Source organism: Onychomys torridus, chromosome 3, assembly GCF_903995425.1.
Source record: "Onychomys torridus chromosome 3, mOncTor1.1, whole genome shotgun sequence".
NCBI classification, from domain to species: domain Eukaryota; kingdom Metazoa; phylum Chordata; class Mammalia; order Rodentia; family Cricetidae; genus Onychomys; species Onychomys torridus.
Window position 1 is genome coordinate 137,381,801 of NC_050445.1, and position 24,793 is coordinate 137,406,593.

The window sequence follows — 24,793 nt, forward strand, 5'->3', positions numbered from 1 at the left end:
TCTGCCTCCTGGCCCTGCCACCAAATGTAGTTTTAACTAAATCTGTATCATTCTGTTTATCAATAAGACTTGGGAGTTGGAGGCTGGGGTGAAAACCTGCTAACTCCAAGAGGTTGAGGAGCAGCTAGCTGACATTCCCTCTTGGCTGGCATCTCCAAAATAGAGTGTCCTGCTCTGCCAAACCAAAAAAAGACTGCCCCACTCAAAGTCCCTCCCTACTACTTCCTGTACGTCCCTCTATCCATCTTCCAGGCACCCCTTGACTCTCTATGATTGCTTTCTGTCAACTAGTTCCTGGCCTCGCTCCTCCTCCTGACCCAAGGTTGATTTTATTTAATTAATGCAAACGAAAACTCAGGGTTCACAGTGTTATCATATATCTCAAAACACCTTTCATCAAGATGTAGCTCTCAGCTACAAGCTCCAGTGACTGCCTGCATGCCACCATACTCCCCTCTATGATAACGAAGTAAAGTTAGGAAACTGTAGGCAAGCCTTCAATTCAATGCTTTCTTTCATAAGAATTGCTGTGCTTAGGCTAGGCGGTGATGGCTCACATGTTTCACCCCAGCACTTGAGAGACAGAGTCACGTGGATCTCTGTGAGTTCGAGGCCAGCATGGTCTACAGAGCTAGTTCTAGGATAGCCAAGGCTACACAGAGAAACCCTGTTTCAAAAAAAAAAAAAAAAAAAAAAAAAAAAATTGCTCTAATCACGTGCCTCTTCATGGCACTAGTACAGTGACTAACATAATACCCAAGAGCTATTTCTTTTCTTTCTTTGTTTCATTAGGGACATTTTGAAAATTCTAGTATGGATTGGTGGTGTAGCTAGATGGTAGAACATTTGCCTGTGCAGGGCCCTGGGACAATCCCTATCATCTCAGGGGGGAGAGTCTGATAGAAGCTTAGCAACTCTGAAAAATTATCTTACAGTTTATTAAGCTAACTCTAACCATCCATTTTTCCATACTTGAACCCAGGAAGCCGAGGGCTACTTCAAAATGCTGTTTACTAGGAGAGATTAAAGACTACGTTAATTATTCAGGCGGGCGTGGTGCAAGTCTTTAATCCCAACATTCAGGAGGCAGAGGCAGTCAGATCTCTAACCTAAAGGCTAGCCTGGTCTACAGAGGGAGTTCTAGAACAGCCAGGACTACATAGAGAGACCGTGTCTCAAAAGCAAACAAAAAAATACTGGTGATGCTTAACACTGCCAAACATGTAGGAAATCATTACATTTAAAGTCCAGACAAATGCTTGACCACAGGCCTCCATCCCGAACCCTTTTGTTACTCCTTATTTTTAGACACAGTCTCACTAAGTTGCCCAGGCTGGCTGTAAACTCAGTCTGTAGCCCAAGCCAGGCTTGAACTTAAGATCATCTTGCCTTAGGCTACAGAGTTACTGGTATTGTTATCCAAGCCCAGCTTAATTTCATCTTCGAAAATGTGTTCTCTCTGATTCACTTCGATGCCTTGCTCTAAGCTGAATGAGTCCTTTATTAGGTTTATTATCACTGTGACCAAATGCCTGAGGCCAACTTGAAGTGAGGAGAGCCTCAATTGGACCGTGGTTGTAAAGGTTCAGGGTGTTGTGGTTGGGAGGGTGTGGTGGAGCCCAGCAGCTCACACCAGGGAGTAGGGAGCAGAGGGAAGATACCCTCACATCTTCAGTTCCATCAGCTAAGCAGTCTTCCTGCCCTGTTGAATCTTCTGAAACACCTTCCAAGATGCACCCAGAGCACGTCTCTAATCTCACGGGAGCTCTCCACAGTTTTTTTCTGCAGCTACATTATCCTGTCATTTCACTGTCCTGCTGGGGATCTTGTTTTCCCTTCCGTCTGAATTGTGTGCCCCTTCCTTGGGTTAACGTGGTGAACCCTCCAAATACTCCCTGAGAAAGGGCACCTGGGAAGTGACTTCATCCCTTACCCGATGAAATGTCTTTGCTTCCCATTCTCACTATTCTCTTCACTGTGACAGAATATCTAGGAGGAGCCCTTTAAAGAGGAAGGATTTATTTCAGCTCACAGGTTCACAGACTTCAGTCCACAGTCCTTGGTTTCATTAATCCTGGACACAAGTCACTTTGCCTGGCTTTCTGCCTGGGTTTGTAGGGCTATGGCCTTTGTGTGGTGATATTTTATTTGTGCTCTAACAAATAAAGCTTCCCTGAAAATCAGGAGGAGCTAGCCACTAGTTAACCATAGAGGTCTGGAGGTCTGTACAGACAGACAGGAAGTGATAGAGCTGGGCAGAGAGAGGAAGTGATAAGACCTGGTGGAGAGAGGAGCTCATAGGGAGAGAGGATTTCCTAGGGATAAGAACTAGTGGCTTGCTGCTCTGCCTCTCTGATCTTTCAGCTTTTACCCCAATATCTGGCTCTGGGTTTCTTATTACTAAGACCATTTAGCAACTTTTGCCCCCTAATCAATGTCCTGGCTCCCTCTTCTGTTAGACTGGTTGTTTGTTTGTAACAGAGTCTCAGTAGGTAGCCCAGGGCTGGCCTCAGGACTCACGGCCCTCCTGCCTCAGCCTCTTGAGTACGGCCATCAGTGGGTATACTACCATGCCTAATGCAAACCTTTTATAAGAACAAGCGCTGATACAGTTGTGATGTCTTTCAAGATAGTGCGAGACTGGAGTCAAGAGAGTGTGCTCAAAGCCTGAAGAGTTTTGAGAGAAAGAAGCAGCAGATACAGAAGGGAGCAGAAGCTAAGCCAGAGTGGGCTGGAGAGAGACCACAGCCAAGTTCCGGACCCCGATGGACAGGTGGATGAATAAAAGACAAAAATGTTGAGGCTCAGGAGTTCTAGGTCATCCACGACTACATAGTGAATTGGAAGCTTTTTGAGACCCTGTCTCGAAATAGAAACAAAACAAAGCAAGAAAATGCTGTTTGGCTCTAATGAGGTGGGAACCGCTGATCCCCCTGTGGACTAACATCCGTTCCTCGTTTTTCTCACAAACTCCAGTGGGTCCTGGAAGCCAAACAAACACAACAACACTTGATAAATGGTGTCTTTCACTGCAGTTTTTTTTTAAATGTATAGATATAGGACTGTGGAGACAGCTCAGGGGTAAAAAAATAATAATAACAAATCACCTTTTTGAATTGACAATCTTCATTCATTCCCCCCAGAATGAATAGTAGAAAGAGAGAGAGAACCCTAAAAGTTGCTCTGTGACCTCTACAGGGGTGGCATGGTATGCACACACAACCCCCTCCACACACACAACAATAATAAATAAATACAATTTTCAAAATGTAAATTAAAAATTTAGTACGGTCCAGCCTCTTCCAGTGCCCAGGGGCTGTTGTATGCCATGACAGTCTTTGGAGGGGCAAGCAGGCAAATGAATGAGCTGGTCTGAGTGGCTCTGTCATACACGTTGGTGAGGTGGTGGCTGCTGGCGTAACTCGAAGGACTTAGCACACAGAATTTTGTATCTGTTGAGGTTGGCATAACTCGAAGGACTTAGCACACTGAATTTCATATCTGTTGAAGCTGGCTTCACATTTACTGTGTAGCTCAAGACGACTTTCAACTTGTCATTCTCCTGCCTCTACCACTCAATCACTGCAATTATAGAATGCACCACCTTGCCCGAATCTTCAATTCCTAGATTCTGGATTTTGGGGTTTTGTTTTTTAGACAAGGTCTCACTGTGTAATCTGAGGCTGGCCTGGGTCTTACTATGTAGACCAGGCTGGTCTTGAACTCACAGAGAGCTGGTGCCCCTACCTCAGTGGTGCTTGGATTACAGGAGCGTAATCTTGTAATTAACCATACCTGGCTCCATTCTAGATTCTCTCTGTTTTCCTGGAAGTTCTGGGCATTGAACCCAGGGCCTCACACATATAACTAGTACTCTACCCAGGAGTGCCAGCCTCAGCTCAATCTCTACATTCTTCATGATAGTCTCTTTTTATTGGGTCATCATGGCTTGCTGTCAAAACAGTACACATACAAGGAGTCGTTTTATTCATCTCCAACTCCCAGAAGTCATATCAATCCTGAGGCCCACAGGATGTAGGGTGGAATTCTCTGGTAATGGCAACCTTGGAGAGTAAGTGTGAAAAACGTAAGCTGGTGTCGGTGTCCTCTTAGAATCTTTAAACAGGGTGGAAGTCCCTGAAACAAAGAAGATTACATTTTATCCTTGGTAACAATTAACACTATTATTACTGTGGACATTTAAAAATGTTTATTGGGATTCAGTTGAGCTACCATCTGGACCAAGAATCCAAATGAGGCACATTTTCTTCCACAGTGTGACTGGCCTCCGCCCCTGTGGGAAACAAGACCGCCTGGAACACTGAGGGGTGTGACCAAGATGAGAATAAAACGGAATCACTGTGTGTCCCAGACACACCTTACACCGACTGACCCACTTCCTCGCCCTCCTTGCTTCCCACTGAAGGAGGCTGGTTTTGGCGGCGGTGGTGAGGATTTTGGAGCCACAGACTAGATTTATATCCCAGGCTGGCCTTGGACTCAGGATCCTCTTGACTCCGCCTCCTGAGTGCTAGGACTTCAAGCGTGTGTCACCATGCCTGGCTTCAGATTATCTTGTTTCTCATTTTAAGATGAGTTAACTAGTTAAATAACCAAATTTAATTATAAATGCAAAAAAAAAAAAAGTGATGTGAGTATTTGGGAAAATCCTCAGAAGAGAAACACAAAAAAAGGATACTTCTTTTTGCAGCAAAACTTTTGCCTGTGTTAGGGTCTGAGAGAAGGCCCAAAGAAGACCATCAGTCACATATGCAATCAGCAAAAGTGGCTATTAAAAAACTGCCATCATGTTGGGGTGGCAAATGGTGACCCCGGAGCAGGATGTAAACTCCTTTTAAGCAGGTTAAGGGGCTTCCAGGGAGGAGGGGTTAGTCTGGGGCTGATACGTGGAGGAAAGATTAGTTTGGGGTCTTATTGGTCAGAGGCTCTAACGTGGTTCTGGACTTTCCAGTGGCAGGGTAGGGAAAGCTATCTTTACCTAGCAGAAGTCTGGTGGGAGTCTGCTGAGCCAGCCGAAGGCAGAGGGGCACCTGCTGAGAAGCAGAAGGCTGAGGGATGTTTGCTGATTGGCTGCCCCTGGGGTTGTGGTTTTCCTGAAAACTGCTTGCTCAGCTCCAGCCCTGTTCCAGTAAACCGAAACTGAAACTAAGGCCTGGTCTGTGTCAGCGCTGCTAGGGAGAGCTTGTCACAGCTCTGCTCTGCCCCCACCCCACCCCTTAAATAAACACACCAGAAAAAATGTGGGAAGTGGTGCACACCCTAGTCTCAGCGTTTGGGAGGAGAAGCAGACAGATCTCTGTGAGTTATATATATACATATATATAAATATAGTGAGACCTTGTCTCAAAAAAAAAAAAAAAAAAGGCGGGAAGGAAGGACAGAAGGCAGGCAGGCAGGCAAACCGCTTACGAGAGGGTCTGCAGAGATAGTCCAGTGGTTGAGGACACTGTGGTGGTTTGAATGACATATCCACAGGGGGTCTGGCGGTGGCATGGTTTGGGAAGGTGAGGCCATGAAGCCTTGTTTCAGGACATATATCACTGGAGCAAATTTGAGTTTATAGTCATCCCCCACCCCAGTTCCAGTTAGCTCTCTCCTGGCTCCTACATGGGCTGAGATCTAATCTCTCAGCTTTCTGTACCCGATACCATGCCTCCCCAATGTTACATACAGACTCTACCTCAGGATCTGTAAGCCAAGGTAAACCCTTGCTTCTGTCCGCAGCTCTTGGTCACGATGTTTACCACAGCAAAGTAACTGATACAGGTCAGACTGCACTTGTAGAGGACCCAGAGTTCAGTCCCGGCACCCCGTCAGGTGGCTCACAACCACCTCTGACTCCAGCTCCGGGGGTCCTCTGCAGAAACCTGCACACTTGTAGCAGCCATTCATAAAGACACACAGAGACACATGTAAAGAGGAAGAGGAGGAACTTACTAGGGAGCCAGACATAGTGTCATGAGACTATAATCCCAGTGCTCAGAAAGTGGGGTTAAGAGGATCAGGAATTCAAGGTCATCTTCCACTACATAGCAAGTTCAAGGACTGCTTATAGAAGACCCCGTCTCAAAACAGAAACAAACAAAAAGTCAGAGTCACTTACTAGAAGGATGCAGTAGAGTTCCAGTATATACAACTTCATCCACAGATTTGGGTACCTTGGCCAATAAACTTCATTTGAAGGTGGGTAGTTGACAAAATTCCTCCAACAGTAACAGTACTCTAAGAAACACACAATTTGGTTCATTTCACAAATACCATGGTAAATTATTTAAAACTACCTGGGCACAGTGGTTCATGCCTTCAATCCAAGCTATCCGTTCAGAAGGCTGAAGCAGGAAAACTGCAAAGTCAAGGCTAGCCTGAGCTATGTGACAAGTCCAGAGTAGGACCCTGTCGAAATAAACACTAACGAGCAGGGATGTAGCTCAGTAGTGTCACGCTTGCCTCTCATGTATGCTTAGCACGCCCAAGGCTTCGGCTTCAAGTTCCAGCAGCAACAACCACAGAGCATGCGCTCTATGTAAAGACTCTGCTGATTTGCTGCTTGCGGTGGTCACGCTCCCTAAAAAGTTCACCTAAGGTGGCTGGGAGGCAGAGGTGCCGGGAGTAGAGGAACCAGTTACTACTGCTCATCAATCCCTTGCTGTGAAGGTGAGACCTGGTTCCCCTGCCCCTTGCTTTCTGTTGATCTTTCACCTCTGGGATTTCATCCCAGCATCACCAACAGCTGGTGTCTGCCCTCACCATCACCACTCTCTCACGAACACTCGGTTCTTACCTGGCTCGGTCATGATCTGGATAGTCACACCTCTGCTCTTGAGGTCCCTGAGCCCCTGCCGGTTTCGCTCATCCGTGTGGTGATAAAGCCGGGCTACGTAAATAAACAGAGTCACGTTGGGGTGTCGGCTCAAAAATTCTATAATGGCCTTGGAGCATCCCCCACAGGGACTCCAGGACAAGAACCAGGTGATGGAGCACCTGGTGGATGGAGAAAAGTATCTTTCTGAAGTCATTTTTTCCATGAAATTGATTTCAACGTGTTTGTTGGTGTTTTGGCTGGTGTGCCGCCAGACACTGTTCCTTCCGCCCCAGCTGATCTCATAGAGCAGACAGGTCTCTTTGCGAAGTTCCCTCGGGTCGAAGAAGACTTCAAAGTCCTGCGGTTCAATTCTTCTCCTGAAACATAAAAAGACTCCCATGCAGTCTAAGAAACCTTTTTCCTCACGCTTTTTTTTTTTTTTTTAACCAGCTCCTACGTATTCCAGGCTGATTGGGAATTAGATATGGAGCTGAAGATGGCCTTGACCTCTATTTATATTTTATTTATTTATTGTGTGTGGTGTGTATGTGTATTTGCATGTATACGTCCACATGCACTTGCTCATAAGTACGCATGTAAAGGTCAGAGGTCAATGTTGGACATCTTCCTCTACCATCCTCTGCCTTATTTTTCCTAACAGAGTCTTCCGATGAACCTAGAGCTCACTGACCAGTAAGCCTCCTGGATCCACTTGTCTCTGCCTCTACAGTGCGCAGGTTATATAAACACGCCACCAGGCCTGACTTTTAGGGCGCTGGCAATCCAAAATGGGATGCTTGTGCTTGTACAGTAAGCATTGTATCCAATGAGCCATCTTCCCAGCCAGACCTTGAACATTTGATATCCCTGACTCTGCCCAAAGAACAGGATCACTGGTGTGTGGGAACCCAGGGCTTCATGCATGTAGGCAAGTACCCCACCAACTGACATACCTCTCTACCGTTTCTTAAAAGTTTAGCTTTCAGATTGCCAGGTATGGTGACACATAGACTCTCAGCACTAAGGCGGCAGAGACAGGAGGATGGCGAGTTTGAGAACAGCCTGGGTTACACAGCAAGACTCTATCTCAAAAACAAAAACAGGGGCCAGGAAGATGACTCAGTGGGTAAAGGCACTGGCCACCAAGCCTGAGGATCTGAGTCCAATCTCCAGGATCTACACGGTAGGAGGAGAGAAGAGACTCCCAAGAGTTGTCCTCTGACCTCCACACCTGTGTCAAAGCATGCACAACGCTCCCCCAAACACACACACACACACACACACACACACACACACACACACACACACTAAATAAGTAAGTGCAATTTTTTTTTTTTAAGCTGAGGATCGAACCCAGGGCCTTACACTTGCTAGGCAAGCGCTCTACCACTGAGCTAAATCCCCAACCAGTAAGTGTAATTTTTAAGAAGGGAGAGCACACCATGGCATGTGTGTATTTCACTCACCGCTGAATAGATCTTCTTGACTGGTTGGGCTGGGAGCTGGCCGGGGAAGGGTGAGAGCGTGGCCAATAGGACATTTACCACGTAGGGCTGTGGCATTTTGGTAAAATCTTCAAGCATTATCTAAAACTAAACAGGGAGCCCTATGGAGCTGGGGTTTGCAAGTGACAAGGCTTTGGGCATTTGAATTAAAGGGATTAAAAGAGCTCCGGGAAATTCTAAAATGGGAACGTGGAAATGACTGTCTTCCCCCAAAGGCACAGCTTTAGAGGTGGCTATTAACGAGTAGGTAAGTAGGGAAGGAACCCATTTCTAACCAAGGGAGGGGCAGGGGCAGCAGTTTATGGCCTTGGTTTCGAAGGCTCCCTGGTCATTGCATTTTATTAATTTATTTATTTAATTATTTAGAGCTGAGGATCGCCAGGGTCTTGTGCTTGCTAGTCAAATGCTCTACCACTGAGCTAAATCCCCAAACCCCCCTTTAAAAAAAAAAAGATTAATTTATTTATTATGTATACAATGTTCTGTCTGCATGTTTGCCTGGTGGCCAGAAGAGGGCACCAGATCTCATTACAGATGGTTGTGAGCCACCATGTGGTTGCTGGGAATTGAACTCAGGACCTCTGGAAGTGCCCTTAACCACTGAGCCACGTCTCCAGCCCCACTGCATTTTGTTAACAGTACTAATGAAATGATTGTAAATGAGCCGGGCAGTGGTGGCGCCTGTAATCCCAGCACTTGGGAAGCAGATCCAGGTGGATCTCTGTGAGTTCGAGGCCAGCCTGGTCTACAGAGCGAGTTCCAGGAAAGGCGCAAAGCTACACAGAGAAGTCCTGTCTCAAAAAACCAAAAACAAAAACAAAAAGAAAAGAAAAGAAATTATTGTAAATGTATTTAATCCTTACTCGGAAAAACTGTTTTTCTCCCCATCTGCCTTTTTCTTCTGGATGCTGCTGGTCAGAGCCTAAGCAGGCCTTTCCTAACACAGTAGGCTCGGCTCTTTCTCTACAACTCCCCTCTACAACATGTGGCTGCTTGTCCACCGTGTGGCTGACCTCCAGGCTGACTTAAATCACCAAAGTTTTCTTTCTCTCCTCTGTCTTCCCTTCTGGGCATCTGCTGAGATTCACAGCTCGTCTGTCCTGAGGTTTTTCTTTTAAGCTCTCATAAAATTTTGCAGGTGGTGCTGTCTGCATGCTGGGTTCCAAAGCTTGAATGGTACTTCCATCATGGCGTCAGTTGTGCTAAAGTCTGGGGCCTGTTACTGTACCAGTAATTTAAACAGAAACAAAAGATATAGGAGTTCTACCCAATCACAGTAATCATAGAGTGCTGGAGGATGTCTTTCCATACACTGTAAATATATGTTGTTCCCATTAGCTAATAAATAAGCTGCTTTGACCTACAGCAAGGCAGCTTAGAGGCAGGCGGGAAATCCAAGGAGAGAGACAAGAAAAGAGAGGCAGAATCTGAAGAGAGCCAGCCTGTCGCCCAAAGAGCAACATGCCAGCAGATAAAGCCACTGAACATATGCAAAACATAGATTAATAGAAATGGGTTTATTTTAGATATAAGAGCTAGCTAGCAAGAGGCCTGCCATAGCTCATACAGTCTGTAAATAATATTTAGTCACTGAATGATTATTTTATAAGCGACTGAGGGACCATGGGGCTGGCCCGGACCATAGGAACATGGGACCTCGGGGCTGGGAGGAACCTCAGAAACCTCGTGGCTATGACAGAGATTAAGATGAAGGATGTTAACAAAACGCAAACTGTGGTTTCCCGACCCCTCCACTGCTGTCTGCACCAGTCGGTGTGGGAACTCTGAGAACAGAACTTCAGATCCCCAAGGATGTGTCAGCAAAATGAAAACAAGTCAGTTAACAACAGCAACAGAAGTCCGGGAACTGGAGAGATGGCTCCATGTTTAAAAGTACTGGCTGCTCTTGCAGAGGACCTGGGTTTGGCTCCCACATAGAGGCTCACAACCATCTGTAACTCCAGATCCCTGGGATCACATACCCTCTTCTAGCCTCAACCAGCATCTGGCATTCATATGGTGTATGCACAGACATACATGTATATGCGAGCAGAACATTCAAACACATAAAATAAAACTTAGTAAATAAAGTCTGCTGAAATCATTTCTAAGCGATCTATAGAAAGGCAGTTTTTCAGAGACCAACAAACTGATGGATCATTTTCAGAAGGAGCCTAAACAAGCAGCAGATGACTGGAAAAACAGGTATCAGGACTTAACCCTTAGTTAGCCCTGACCTCTCAGGACTAACAGGCCATGCCAGAGACCGACACAGAGACTCACGTTCCCTTAAGAACTGCACATCCAAGAAAAGGACTCTTCAGGAGTGAAAGCCCCCTGGGGCCTGTGGGGACCAGGAAAAGGCAAAATCACATCCTTGTGGTAGATAGTGAGCTTCTTGAGAAATATTTTGAGGAAACAGTGCTTCACCACGGACTTAAGCCTTTGGATTTAACTCTGGCTTCTTGGCAGCTTGATGAAGATAGCAGATGATGGATGGATGGATGGATGGATGGATGGATGGATGGATGGATGGATGGGTGGGTGGATGGATGGGTGGGTGGATGGATGGATGGGTGGGTGGATGGATGGATGGATGGATGGATGGATGGATGGATGGGTGGGTGGGTGGGTGGATGGATGGATGGGTGGATGGGTGGATGGGTGGATGGGTGGATGGATGGATGGATGGTGGATGGGTGGATGGATGGATGGATGGATGGATGGATGGATGGATGGATGGATGGATGACAACAGATAGGCAATAACTCTTCCAGAGAGTGGGCAGAACATGGATGGATCCTAGGGACCGGTACACAGTGGTTAGTAAAACATCAGCACTTGGGCATTCACTCACACTAGAGTGAGCATCTCATGCGAAGGTGACAGGGAATCCTAAAGCAAGGAAGATGCTCCTAGCCCAGCTTTTTAAACTTCTTTTCACAGTGTTTTATTAAGTGGGCCACAATGCAGGCGGTTTCTAAGTTGCAACACAAAATAAATTTAATGGTAATGATGTAGCTGGCTAAACTGTTAGGAGCTTTCCTTTTTCTCAAAGAGGAAGAAGAAAAACAGACTCTTAAAACACACAATGGCTGATTAAATAAATAAGGAAAAGACAAATGGTTGAAGCAGGCTCATGTTAACCTCTGTGTATCACCAGGGAACATGATTTTCCACATGACAGAGGCACAATGACTTGTCTCATTCCCTAAAGACACTGCCCCCCACAGGGAAGGGGATGGGAGGGGATGGGAGGTGGGCTGACTCCTCAGTGTGTGCTCAGAGGCATCACTAAAAATCCCTCTGATTAGAGCATGAGACTTCCCCTTCAGCACACCCAAGCATGACCAGTGAAAGCCAGATATCCGGAATGACGTTAATATAGAAAACATTGCTTTTAAAGGAGTGGGGGAGGGTAGCATAGGCCTTTAATTCCAACACTCAGGGGGCAGAAGCAGACAGAGGTCTTTGAGTTCAAGGCCAACTTGGTCTATAGAGTGAGTCCAGGAAAGCCAGGACTACACAGAGAAACCTTATTTAAAAAATTAATTAATTTTAAAGTATGTAAAAGGGGTTTGGGGATTTAGCTCAGTGGTAGAGCGCTTGCCTAGCAAGCACAAGGCCCTGGGTTCGATCCTCAGCTCTGAAAAAAAAAAAGTAGGTAAAAAGAAAATCAGTAAATAAACTAATTTCCCCCCAAGTCCTCTAGTTTTTCTCTTTACAGTAAGTACAAGTATTGTCTGTTCCCTTCACAAATGGCTGAGGTCCCCCCCCCCTTTTTTTTTTGGTTTTTGAAACAGGGTTTCTCCATGTTTTGGTTCCTGTCCTGGATCTTGCTCTTCCTGGCTCTGCCTCCCGAGAGCTGGAATTAAAGGCATGTGCCACCACCATCTGGATTCTTTAAAAAAAAAAAAAAACTATTTAATAAAGACAAGCAAATTTGCACACTAAAAAACAAACTATAGTCCTGTAATTCTTAAATGTCCATTTCTGCGTGATTGAATTGGGAGGCGCTACGCCTGTCTTACCTCAGAGTAGGATCAACAACTGCAGGACCTGTAAACCAAGAGACGGCTTTGTTAAATAACAGCCCAGTTCACATGTTCTAGTCTCCCAAATGCTGTGGATGTCTTTCTGTACGCTGTGAATATGTGTGGCTACCATTGGTTAATAAAGAAGCTGCTCTGGCCTATGGCAAGGCAGGTTATAGCCAGGCAGGAAATCCAAGAGAGAGACAGGGAGAAGAAAGGTGGAGTCAGGCAGATGCCACCCAGCCACCCAAGGAAGAAGATGCCAGCAGACCAGTAATGCCAGGGCCATGTGGCAAAATACAGATTAATAGAAATGGGTTGATTTAAGATGTAAGAGCTAGCTAGCAATAAGGCTGAGCCATAGACAAAAGAGTTTGTAATTAATATTAATCCTCTGAGTGATTGTTCTATAAAAATGGCTGCTGCCCAGGAGGACCAGGCAGAACTGAGAAACTTCAGTCTACACCCAAATCTATAAATCATATCAGAAAACAGAAGCCAGCACCGTGGCCCACACCTCCCATCCCCGCATACTAGATGCTGTGGCATGAGGACATGGAGTTCAAGGTCTGCCTAGGCTGCACTTGGAGATCCAACTTGAAAGAAAAAAATCAGTCTAATGGGAAAGCCACTTCTCAAAGGATCCAAGAGGTACAATTTGGAAATTATGAGATACAGAGTATGCCTATCTTATTCCAAACTCGGTCGTTCTGCCCATCACATAGCAGCTAGCAATGCAAAGTATTGAAGAATGAGTGAATGAACTTTACTAATGTCTGCTGCTAGGATATGCTATTCTAGCCTCTATTGTTTTTAAAAGTTTGTTCTGGGGTAATGTACAAACTGAACATACTTTATTCAAGATTCATAGAGTCTGGTTTCAAACTTGGGTTTCTAATAAACACAGAGAGACCCTACGTCCATGAAAGCTGCTTCTCAATTCTTACAGCTGTAACAATAGAAATGGTGAATAATAATTTGTAACTTTAAAAACTTTTTCAGCATTCCATAAAACTTGGTTCAAAATTTTGCTTTTAAAACAAAGCAATGTGGAAGGTCCTGCATTTTGTCGGTGCTCATCAGATGTTTTGAATGTCCAGTTCGATTACATACGATGGGGTGTCCCCACAGTGCTGCTGGTCAGTGGGTTATTAAGCAGTTAAGGTGGGGTGTCCCCTACAGTGCTGCTGGTCAGTGGGTTATTATTTGCAATTCTTCCTTTGTGGCCATTTCTTGGTGAATTGTATCCTGTGCTCTCTCTGTATATTCTCCAGTTTTTCCAGAGTCAAAGGTTTTAAGGACAGAAATGGGTTTATGAAGCACCGTCATGATTACATCTTCCACAGACAACTGTCCTTGGAAGAACTTCGATTCCACTATATGTAAACTGTTGAGCAGGGTGCTGTGGAATATTCCTTTACACTGTGTGAAGATGTGTCACTGTGGTTGGTGTAATAAAGAGCTGAACAGCCAGGCAGTGGTGGGCGTGCCTTTAATCCCAGCACTCGGGAAGCAGAGGCAGGCCGATCTCTGAGAGTTTGAGGCCAGCCTGGTCTACAGAGTGAGATCCAGGAAAGACGCAAAGCTACACAGAAAACCCTGTCTTGAAAATAAAATAAAATAAAATAAAAATAAAGAGCTGAACAGCCATTGACTAGGCAGAAAGAGGTTCGGTGGAACTTCTGGGGACAGAGAGGACTCAGAGGAAGCAGGATGTATAGTACAAAGTAAAGGTAACTGGGCCACACAAAAAACGAAAACAAAAAGAACATAGATTTAAAAATATGGGTTAATTTATATTATAAGAGCTAGTTAGAGACAAGCCTAAGCTAATGCTGAGCTTTCATAAATAATAATAAGTCTCTGGGTCATTTTCTTATGGGCTGGTGGCCCAAAAGAAAAATCTACAGTACAGTGTTTTGCTTCTGACAATTTTTTTTTACAGCTTTTTGTATCTGATTTGTAATTATCAGGACCACTGTCTCCCTGACTATAGCCTACAGAAGGAAGGGTTCATTCCTTCCTAGATGGCTCACCACTGCCCTGGCTCACCAGTGCCCTGGAACAACATTACCCTGGCTCACTGTTGCCCTGGCTCACCAGTGCCCTGAATCAACATTACCCTGGCTCACTGTTGCCCTGGCTTGTGTTCTGTTGGTTTTTGAGAGTCTATTATAACAAATAGGCCGAGTAGCCTCATTTCCCCCACCCCCATTTTCTATGTCCAGCCCCAAACCAACAAAATAGTAGACAAATGTACCCAAAGCACTATTTTAGTCGTATCTCTGTGCTTCAGAAATTCTCAAGGTCACCCTCAGCTACTTAGTGTGTTCAAGGTTGGCCTGGGCTACATTGTTGAGCCATGTCCCAACAATAAATAATAGATAAATAAAATTTTTTAAATCTCTGAAGATTTGATCTCTACCAAACACAATAATTAAAAAAAAAAAAAAAAAAAAACGATTTCAGGAGTTGCCTCCAATCCCACCTCATCTGAAACCATTTCCTTTCAAAGCCAAGCGTGTCTCCCTCCTGTAATTTTTCATATCCCACCTCTCAAATGCTCAGATTACAGGCATGAGCCACCATGTCTGTCTGTTGTATGTGGTGCTGGGGTGGCTCCCAGAGTTTTCTGCATGCTAGTCAAATCTATACCAACTGAGCTACATTTGTTTGTTTGGGGGCATCTCGTATTGTAACCTAGGCTGGTCTGAAACGTATTATATTGCCCAGGCTAGCTTCAAATTCCTTGTAATCCTCCTGTTTCAGCCTCTAGACTAAGATTACAGGCAGGAATGACCACGCCTGATTAACATCAATCAGTCATCCTCTAGTCAACCAGCACACAGACCATATGCTGCTGCTTCTGTTTTACCTGGGTTAGTTTTAGTTTTCCTTTTTCTGGGTGGAAGGGTGGGCAGGACTGAGGTATTGAACCCAGGGCCTCACATATGCTAGGCAAGATCTCTCCCAAGTTACCTCCTCGTTCTTTCTTTCTTCTTAGCTAAAACAAAGCTTTTTTTTTTTTTTTTTTTTTTTTGAGCTGAGGATTGAAACAGGGCCTAGTGCTTGCTAGGGAAGCGCTCTACCACTGAGCTAAATCCCCAACCCAAAAGATGACTTTTTTTTTCTTTTTTTTCTTTTTTCCGAGACATGGTTTCTCTGTGTAGCTTTAGTGCCTGTCCTGGATCTCGCTCTGTAGACCAGGCTGGCCTCGAACTCACAGAGATCCACCTGCCTCTGCCTCTCGAGTGCTGGGATTAAAGGTGTGCGCCACCACCGCCCGGCAACAAAGCTTTTTAAAGTGTGTGTGTGTGTGTGTGTGTGTGTGTGTGAGAGAGAGAGAGAGACAGAGAGACAGACAGACAGACAGACAGACAGAGACAGAGAGAGAGACAGACAGAGAGAGACAGAGAGAGAGAGGGAGAGAGCGAGCGAGCAGGTGCCTGTGGAGGCCAGAAGAGAGCACCAGAGCTTGAGTTCCAGGCAGTTGTGAGCAGCTTCGTGTGGGTACTGTGTCTCAAACAAGAACAGCAAGCATTCTTGACTGCTGAGCCAGCCCTCCAGCTCTCCCACCTTTTCAAAACGCAGGTTTTTATTAAACCAGCCAACTTGGCCTTGAACTTGCCCGATAGTGCACAAAGGCCTTCAACTAGTAATTCTCCTGCCTCGGCCTCCCAAGTAGTTAGAATTATAAGCCTCTATCAGCAGACTCAACTAACTTAAATTTTTTGTTGCCATGAAATCAACATTGATTTAGTGTTACTTGTCAAAATCATTAGGAGGTATAAATACTTCATCACAATAGTAATTCATCTTAAGAACATTATTCATGTATTCATCATAATAGGAAAGTTGGAAAGCACCCAGGGACCCAAGCATAGATAGGTTATACATACAACTGACTGCACTCTTCAAGACCGTGGACCAAGCTAAGCATGGCAGCGGGCATTTGTATTCCCAGGTACTCAATGAAGCAGGAGATCACATGAGGCCAGGAGTTGGGGACCAGCCTGGGGCAACCTAACAAAAATCTGGATAGAAAGAAGCAAAGTAAAGAGGAAAAAATCGACTGCCCGCCTTGCCAGGACCTGGCATGCCTTTTCACCTGTCTCGGAGCTCATCTTGCTGTCTCTGGACTCCTTCCTCCGGGGCTTATGTGGTGAGGATGGCTTCTGCCAACTGTGTGCCTGGACTTCGTTTCCTCGGGTGTGCCCACAGCTAGCTGCAGGTTCAGAGTGACTCATTCCTGAGCGTGAGTATTACTTGATATGGGTATTATGCAAATGAGGAAGGAAGTTGAATCTGGATTTTCGTTCTCTGTGGGGAGGAAGCCCGTAGACTTGGTAACCAACAATTCTGCTGAGCAGAACACTTGTGACAGGAAACTTCACATGTTTAATAAACTTCAGATGTTTTCTGGTGACATCTAAATTTACAAACCTTCCTCCTTCCTTCAAGTTCAAGGAAGACTGGGAGAGAAGACAGTACAGAGGTGGTTTTTCGCCTATTACTTCCTCTCATTTGCTCTTTGTGCCGTATCTCTGTTGGAAAAGGGAGAGGCACCCGAAGATGCAAAAGCAGAGAGACCTTGGCCTCTGAGTCAGATAACAGTGTGCTGGTCTGGGGCTCTAGAAGGGAAGGTTAACTGGATGACTAAGTCCACTCCTGAATTTTTAACCCCTAATTAAAAAAGTCAATGTGCTATTCTTCTCCACAGCCATCGCCTCTGTTGTTAGAACTTCAGGTCAAAGGTTGGGGATTTAGTTCAGTGGTAGAGGGCTCATTTAGCAAGCACAAGGCCCTGGGTTCGATCCTCACCTCAAAAAAAAAAAAGAACTTTGGGTCAAGTCAGGCTACCGATTCCCCTGGGCAGCGTCAACCCTCAGAATGGAGAGCATTCTCTCAAGACCTAAGACTCCCACTAGGGTCTTATGTTAGTTTGGTGTCTATTGCAGTGAGAAAGACCGAGACCAAATGCAACTTGGGGAGGAAAGGGTTTATTTGGTTTAGACTCCCAGGTCACACTCCATCTCTGAGGAAAGTCAGGGCAGGCTCTCAAGCAGGAACCTGGAGGCAGGAGCTGAAGCAGAGGCCATGGAGGAGTGCTGCTCACTGGCTTGTTCTCCCTGGCTTGTGTGCGTTGTTATACACCCCAGAGCCACCTCCCCAGGAGTGGCACTACCCAGAGTGGGCTGGGCCCTCTCACATCAATCATCAGTCAAGAGAATGCCCACAGACTTCCCGACAAGCCAATCAGATGGGGCAGCTTCTCGCGTGACGTTGCCTCTGCCCAGATGGCTCTAGCTTGGACTTTCCTTCTGCCCCAGAATTCCAACCTCCTCACACAATCCCAACTTCCATAGGTCTCCCTACCGCTGTGGCTTGGCGGCCACTGAGGATGAAGCTCTAGGCATACACCCTTGATAACAGTTTCAGGCCCCAGCTCCCACTCTCTGGTAAGACTAGGAAGGAAAACATTATAAGTGCCCTTCCTAGGTTGTAAAATATATGAAGATGGAGTTTATCTAAGTTTTGTTGAGGGCTGTTAAAGAAAAGTTACTTCCTCCTGTCAAAAGAATGAAATCTTGAGTTCTGCCTGGGTGGAGACATAGCTTTCTGGTCTGAACAGAAGATTAGAACACTGCATACCATTGCAACACTGCACACCATTGCAACACTGCACACCACTGCAACACTGCACACCATTGCAACACTGCACACCATTGCAACACTGCACACTATTGCCATCTTCTTATTGGTTTTTTTTGTTTTCGTTGCTGTTTTGTTTGTTTTTGTTTTTTTTTCTTTCTCTCTCTCTCTCTCTCTCTCTTTCTTTCTTTTCTTTTCTTTTTTTTTTTTTTTTGAGCTGAAGATCAAACCCAGGGCCTTGTGCTTGCGCTCTACCACTGAGCTAAATGCCCAACCCCTGTTTTTGTTTTTTTGAGACAGGGTTTCTCTGTAGCTTTGGAGCCTGTCCTGGAACTTGCTCCGTAGACCAGGCTGGCCTTGAACTCACAGAGATCCACCTGCCTCTGCCTCCCGAGTGCTGGGACTAAAAGGCGTGCACCACAGCCACTGTCTAGCTCCATTGCTATCTTAAGAGTTAATACAGCAGCTGGGCCTGTCAATCACCTGCTAAGGAGAGCGCTCCACAAGAAAGCTGATTCACTTGAAGACATGCTGAGCAGGGGGAGGAAGAAGGGCGAGCTCCCAGAAGCTGCTCCCCTGACACAGTTGCTTGCAGCCCTTCACCGCTAAGCCTGCCTGCTTTCTGAGTTCTAATTCACAAAGCATAACTTTCCCCCTTTCCATCTCTTCTTTGGATACCAGCCAACATCCTAAGTATACCTTTGGTCATACTCTGGACCCTCTCACTTTCTCTGAATTATCTCCTCACCCCCACCCTTGCCAGGCTCCGTTGCTGACCCTTCCTGCTTTCTTGGACACTAACTCAAAAGTCATGATTATCTCTTCTCCTCTCAGCCACCAAGATGCACAGCTTGCCTGATTCCATATTTCCGTGTGTGTGTGTGTGTGTGTGTGTGTGTGTGTGTGTGTGTGTGTGTGTTTCTTTTCTTTCTTTCTTTCTTTTTTTTAATCCTGAGCTGAGGACCGAACCCAGGGCCTTGTGCTTGCTAGGCAAGTGCTCTACTACTGAGCTAAATCCCCAACCATGTATGGTTTTTCAAGACAGGGTTTTTCTGTGTAGCCCTGGCTATCCTGGAACTATCATTCTGTAGACCAGGCTAGCCTCGGACTCAGAGATTTGCCTGCTTCTACCTCCCAAGTGCTGATATTAAAGTAGTGTGCCACCACCACCTAGTGACATATATATTATTTTTTAAGAAACAAAAAGTTAATTCAGCAAGCATGACCTACACTTAGCCCTGTCTCTCCACCCTACAGTTGCTGAGGTCTCTAGCTTGCCTGGGTGTAGCTTTTCTCTTAAACTAATAAAATTGTTCTTGAGTTTCCTGCTTGTATTTTTTAAAATTCTTTTATCTACGAGATTGCTGTAAAAGGGTCCTTGTTTTCCCACATGAATATCATCCACAATGCTGCTATCTTGGTCATGATTTAAAGCCCTCTTGTCTTTAAAGCAGTATAGGTCATCTTCCACTGTGGGTGTGCCAAAATTTATTGTGTTCATTGTCTTTAGATCTGAAGCTCATTAGGTAGCACAGGTTAGCACCAAATTTCTGCCTGTCTCAGTCTTGAGTACTGGGATAACTGGTGTGTGACCCTCTATACCTGGGGGATATTTATATATATATACACGCCCGACATATTTTTTACTAATGCTTAGGCATTATAAATAATGTCCTGCTGGGGGTGATGGCGCATGCCTGTAATCCCAGCACTCGGGAGGCAGAGGCAGGTGGATCTCTGTGAGTTCAAGGCCAGCCTGGTCTACAGAGCTAGTCCAGGATAGCCTCCAAAGCTACAGAGAAACCCTGTCTCGAAAAACCAAATAAATAAATAAATAATGTCCCAAGCATCTTCCTTATACCTCCATCTCTAGGAAATCACTTCCTTAGAATAAAGTCCTAGAGAGGGAGTTACAAGATAGTAAGACATTAGTGGCTCTTTAAAGATAGAATTTCATTTATCCCAGGTTAGTCTCCAACTCACTCTGAAGACATGATGTCCTAGAATTTCTGATCCTTCAGTCCTCCACCTCTGGAGTGCTGGCATTACAGCTGTGTGCCACCACACCTAGTTTATGTGATCTTAGGCATGGAACCTAGGTCTTCCTGCATGTAAGGCAAGCAATCTATGGATGAAGCTACATCCCTAGCTCTTAAGACGTGTGCCAGCCAGGGCCTACGTAACAGCTTTTAGCCTGGCGGAAGACAGCCTGGACACAGTAGACAACATTCCTGGCCTACCTGCCTTTAGGTTGTTCAGCTGATATGCCTAGCTGCATCCAGAAAGCAAAGATCTTTTGGGCACTGTAGAATCAATCTTAAATACCCTTTCCTTGAGAGATATCTCCATTAGGAATCAGGTGTGCTCACCTTGTCAACCATATCTGAGATCTGCTCTGGTTCCTGGGCTAAGGCAGGTTGGTTGGTTCTTAAACAAAGTGTGTTTTATTGGCCATTTTATTGATATGTGGAATAAGCCAAAGAAGATGATGTGGTACTTCAACAGAATTACTTCACTACTCATCCTTTAAACTTCTGGAAAATGCAATCTTCCCTGGATTCATATTTCTCAGTGTTCCTTGGGTACTTTACCCATGCTTCCTGAAAACTTGTAATCAGCTCCCTTTCCACTTTTTTAGGTATAATCTCATCATATACATCTAAATAATAAATAACTTTAATACAATATAATATGTCTATATATTATACATAGGTATAACAAAATATAATATATAGAATGTATATATAATATATGTATATAATATGCATATTAGATTATTTTATCTTATGTGTATGAGTGTTTTGCTTGCATACATATATACACTATGTTTTTCCTGGTGCCCAAGGAGGTCAGAAGAGGGCATAATATCCCCTGAAACTGGAGTTACCATGTGGCTGCTGGGAACTGAACCCAGGTCCTCTGTAAGAGGTGCTTTTAACCACTGAACAAATTCTTCAGCCCCCACCTCTGCTTCTATTATAATGTCAAGGGACTGGGAATGTAGCTCCGTAGGAAGAACACTTGCCTAGCAAGCACAAAGCTCTGGCTTTGTCAGAGGTACATGAGACTATCTCCAAACAAACAAAATCCCAGAATTTCAAGTTCTGGGAATAGGTTGCTTCGGCCTAGAACAACCTATTCCCAGCAAGCTTATGCCTGCTTATGCAGGACTTCCAATCCAGGGTCAGTTGCTCCTCACTACAGAAATATTCCTGGCGACATGGGTGGCATCAGGAGCATGTGTATATTGGGGCTCACACGGTCACAACCTTGTAGAAACAACTTTAAATAGAAGACACATAGGTTCACCTGTTTTCAATGACAGTCTTCAGAAAATGAGCAAAACTCATCTTTCCTAGGCAGATGATACCTAAAAATCCAAATCCCACCAGCTCACCCACCTTTATGGGGAACTGTTCTCTGCAAGCCTAGGAGGAATTCCAGAGACCATAACAGGTTTTGTTGTTATTGTTTGTGTGTAGGGAGTTTGGGGTTTGATTTTTTTTCTTGTTGTTTTTTGTGGAATCCTTTTGTTTTTTGTTATTAGTTCTCCGTGTTTCCCATACTGGCCTCAAACTCCAGTACCCAGGCAGCCAGCCCTGCTGCCTCCTACCGCAGCCTCCCTAATAGCTGTGTCCAGCTTGATCATCCTTGTTTTAGCCAGCAGAGGGCAGAAAAACAATACAACCGGCCGGTATATACCAAGACCCGGTACAGACATCCCGGAAAATCCTCAGGTTCTTTCCGTGTCCTGCCGTTGCTCTGGCTTTTCACTAGGTGGCGCCCTTGACCGGCTGCCCCACATCATCTTCTGTAAGGATTCCCACGCCCTGATGCCTGTTACCAAGTCCAGTTTCTCCTCCTGTTTTTCACTTGGCCTCTGTTCTTGTGGTAGTTGCAATATTCACCCTTCCACTGTGGCTTCTGATTACTAAATGATTATTATTTCTCTGGGTGTCTTTGGACAATTGGCCCTTTAGGAGCCGGAAGTGTCCATATCGTTCACTATGTTATTAATACTTTTTGATTTTAAGATATGTTTAAGTCAGGCATGGGGCCACATGTCTTTAATCCCAGCACTAGGGAAGCAGAGTGTCACAAGCTTGGTTTATTATGCTGAGGGCCAACTCGCTAGGTTGACACTCTAAATTCCTAAGTATGGTCCTAAGCCTATCTCCCCAAGGCTGCTCACCTGTGTCAGGTCCAGTCTCTAACAGAAGCCTCTGATTTGGGGGTCAGGATCCTGAGGGAGATTCTCCAACCCCAAGGCACATGAAATGAAAGTGGTGTCTCCCCGGTGTCTCCAGTAATCCCGAAGATGTGCAGAACACTGTGTTGTTCTTGGTCTCTGCTTAGATAGTACCAAGTGGATGTCATGGGTGCAGTTCAAGTCCTGTGTCTGGTTATCTCAAGTAAGTGATGTCACTGGGTTATCGGGTGCAGCCTTGGGTGTAGAGGGGTTCCTGACTAAGCTGTTTTTACATGTCTGAAAGGCATGTTTTAACTATGCTCATAACACAGAGGTGAGTGGATCTCTGTGAGTCGGAGGCCAGCCTGGCCTACATAGTGAGTTCCAAGACAGCCAGGGCTATGTAGAGAGACCCTGTCTCAAAAAAAAAAAAAAAAAAAAAATAGCCGGGTGTTGGTGGTGCACACCTTTAATCCCAGCACTTGGGAGGCAGAGCCAGGCAGATCTCTGTGAGTTTGAGGCCAGCCTGGGCTACAGAGTGAGTTCCAGGAAAGGTGCAAAGCTACATAGAGAAACCCTGCCTCAAAAAACCAAAGGGGAAATTTTTTTTTTTTTTTTTTTGTTCACAAAGAATTGTGTCTGGGGTGAAGGATGTAGCTCCATTGGTAGCGTGGCTGCCTAGGATACATGAAGCCTAGGTGCTTCCACAGCACCATATAAACAGGAAGTAGCGCTGAACAACTATAGTCTCAATACTTGGGAGATGGAGGGAGAAGGATCCTAAATTCAAGATCATCCTTAGCTACATATTCATAGCAACTTCAAAGCCAGCCTGGGATAAATGAAACCCTGTCTCAAAAACAAAGCAAGGGCTATCGAATCGATATAGCTCAGCAGGTGAAGGCCCTTGCGGCCCTGCCTGATGACATGAGTTCTGTCCCCAAGACACACTTGTTACTTGTTAGAAGGAGACTGACCATTGAAAGCTGTCTTCTGTCTTCCACACACGTGCACACACATAAATAACTTAAAAATTAGAACAAAACCAGGAGGCAGAACCAGGTGGATCTCTGTGAGTTCAAGGCCAGCCTGGTCTACAGAGTGAGATCCAGGATTGCCAGGGCTATGCCCTGTCTCAAAAAACTGAAAACAAACAGAAAATTAGAACAAAGTTCTGTTTTATTTTATTTTTTTAAGATGTATTTATTTATTATGTAGTCAGTGTTCTGTCTGCATGTTTACCTACAGGCCAGAAGAGAACACGAGTTCTCAGTATGGGTGGTTGTGAGCCACCGTGTGGGTGCTGGGAATTGAACTCAGGACCTCTGGAAGAGCAGGCAGTGCTCTTACCTCCTGAGCCGTCTCTCCAGCATGGCCTAATTTTAAATACAGGGGAAGTGAACGTGAAAGCCTGAGGTGCCAAGGAGCAGGGCTATGGAGAGTCAGAACATGGTGAGATTACAAAGACAAGATTTTCGTGCAGGAATTGAACCCAGGCCTTCATACATGCTCCGTATCACTGAGCTACAAGTCAAGTCCCAAACAGGATTCACCCTGAAGCAAATCAGGGTGATAAGACATTGTTGTGGGGTATCCACCAGAGAAGACCGCTCAGACATGGGTTTAAGCCAGTTGAAAGTCTTTAGTAGCTAGCTGTGGACAATACTGGGTGTTCAGGATCTCAGTGTAACCTCGAGCCTTTCAGGGCGAGCTTTTAAGCACAAAATCGTGTTCTGAGTTGACATACTTAAGTTAACAAGAACAGTTAGCTGAACATGGAAATAAAGAAGCCAAAAAGCAAGGTTAGTATGTTAGAGACTTTCCCAGAACTATGGACTTTGATGAGTTAAGTCCTTGTTTTAGTTTTGGCTGGTGATGCTGTCTACGTGCTGAGTTTTATGGCCTGAATGGCACTTCCATCATGGAGTCAGTTGTGCTAAGATCTGGGGGCCTGTTACAAGATCTCTTGGCATCTAAAAGGGAATGAGGAGGCTCTGAGACATCCTGGATGGTTAGATAAGGAGAGTGGGATTGTGAGGACCCCAAACAGCTTGACCACACAGCTGCCATGACAGGCTTAGAGGCCCAGACACAGCTTCTGTGACAGGCTTACTGGCTGGCAGGCAACACCCAGACCTAGGAAAAGCCATAACCTGACCCCACCCAGGGAGGGCCTGAATCTGACCTGACATTCCAAAATTCCCTATACCCCTAGACAAATGTCAGCCAATCAAGGTCCTGAACCCTGGAAATCCCCTCACCCCAACCTCTCCTATGATAAAAACCCCATCCTGCCCTGGCTCAGGGCTCCCAGCTCTCACCCGCTGTGTCGGACAGAGAGCCCAAGCTCCCAGCTTGAAACACCCTTTGCTTGCACATATGGAATTTGGTCTCCATGGCGGTCTTTTAGGGGTCCCTGTGGTCCTGGCATAACAGGGTATTCTGGGCAAATTCAGGAGAATGTTTGCCAGAATCAGACACAGGATCCCAATTCTGCCAGACACTGCAGCCAAACTGCCCAGTGCTCTGAATGTCAAAGAGGGAAAATTCAATGTCGCTGAGACCCAGTGGGAGTTACTGTGACTCAGGA

The 24,793-nt window shown here is 45.4% G+C and overlaps 1 protein-coding gene across 1 annotated transcript; it reads right to left on the minus strand.

The window, feature by feature from the left end:
• Positions 1–3,731: 3,731 nt before the first annotated feature.
• Apobec1 (apolipoprotein B mRNA editing enzyme catalytic subunit 1) lies at positions 3,732–16,486 on the minus strand. Its single transcript, XM_036182839.1, has 5 exons — positions 16,471–16,486; positions 12,360–12,387; positions 6,803–7,200; positions 6,125–6,243; positions 3,732–4,137 (listed from the first exon to the last, which is right to left on the minus strand). Exons 1-5 carry the CDS (start codon positions 16,484–16,486, stop codon positions 4,009–4,011), a joined length of 690 nt encoding a protein of 229 aa, XP_036038732.1. The 3' UTR covers positions 3,732–4,008.
• Between the last annotated feature and the right edge of the window lie 8,307 nt (positions 16,487–24,793).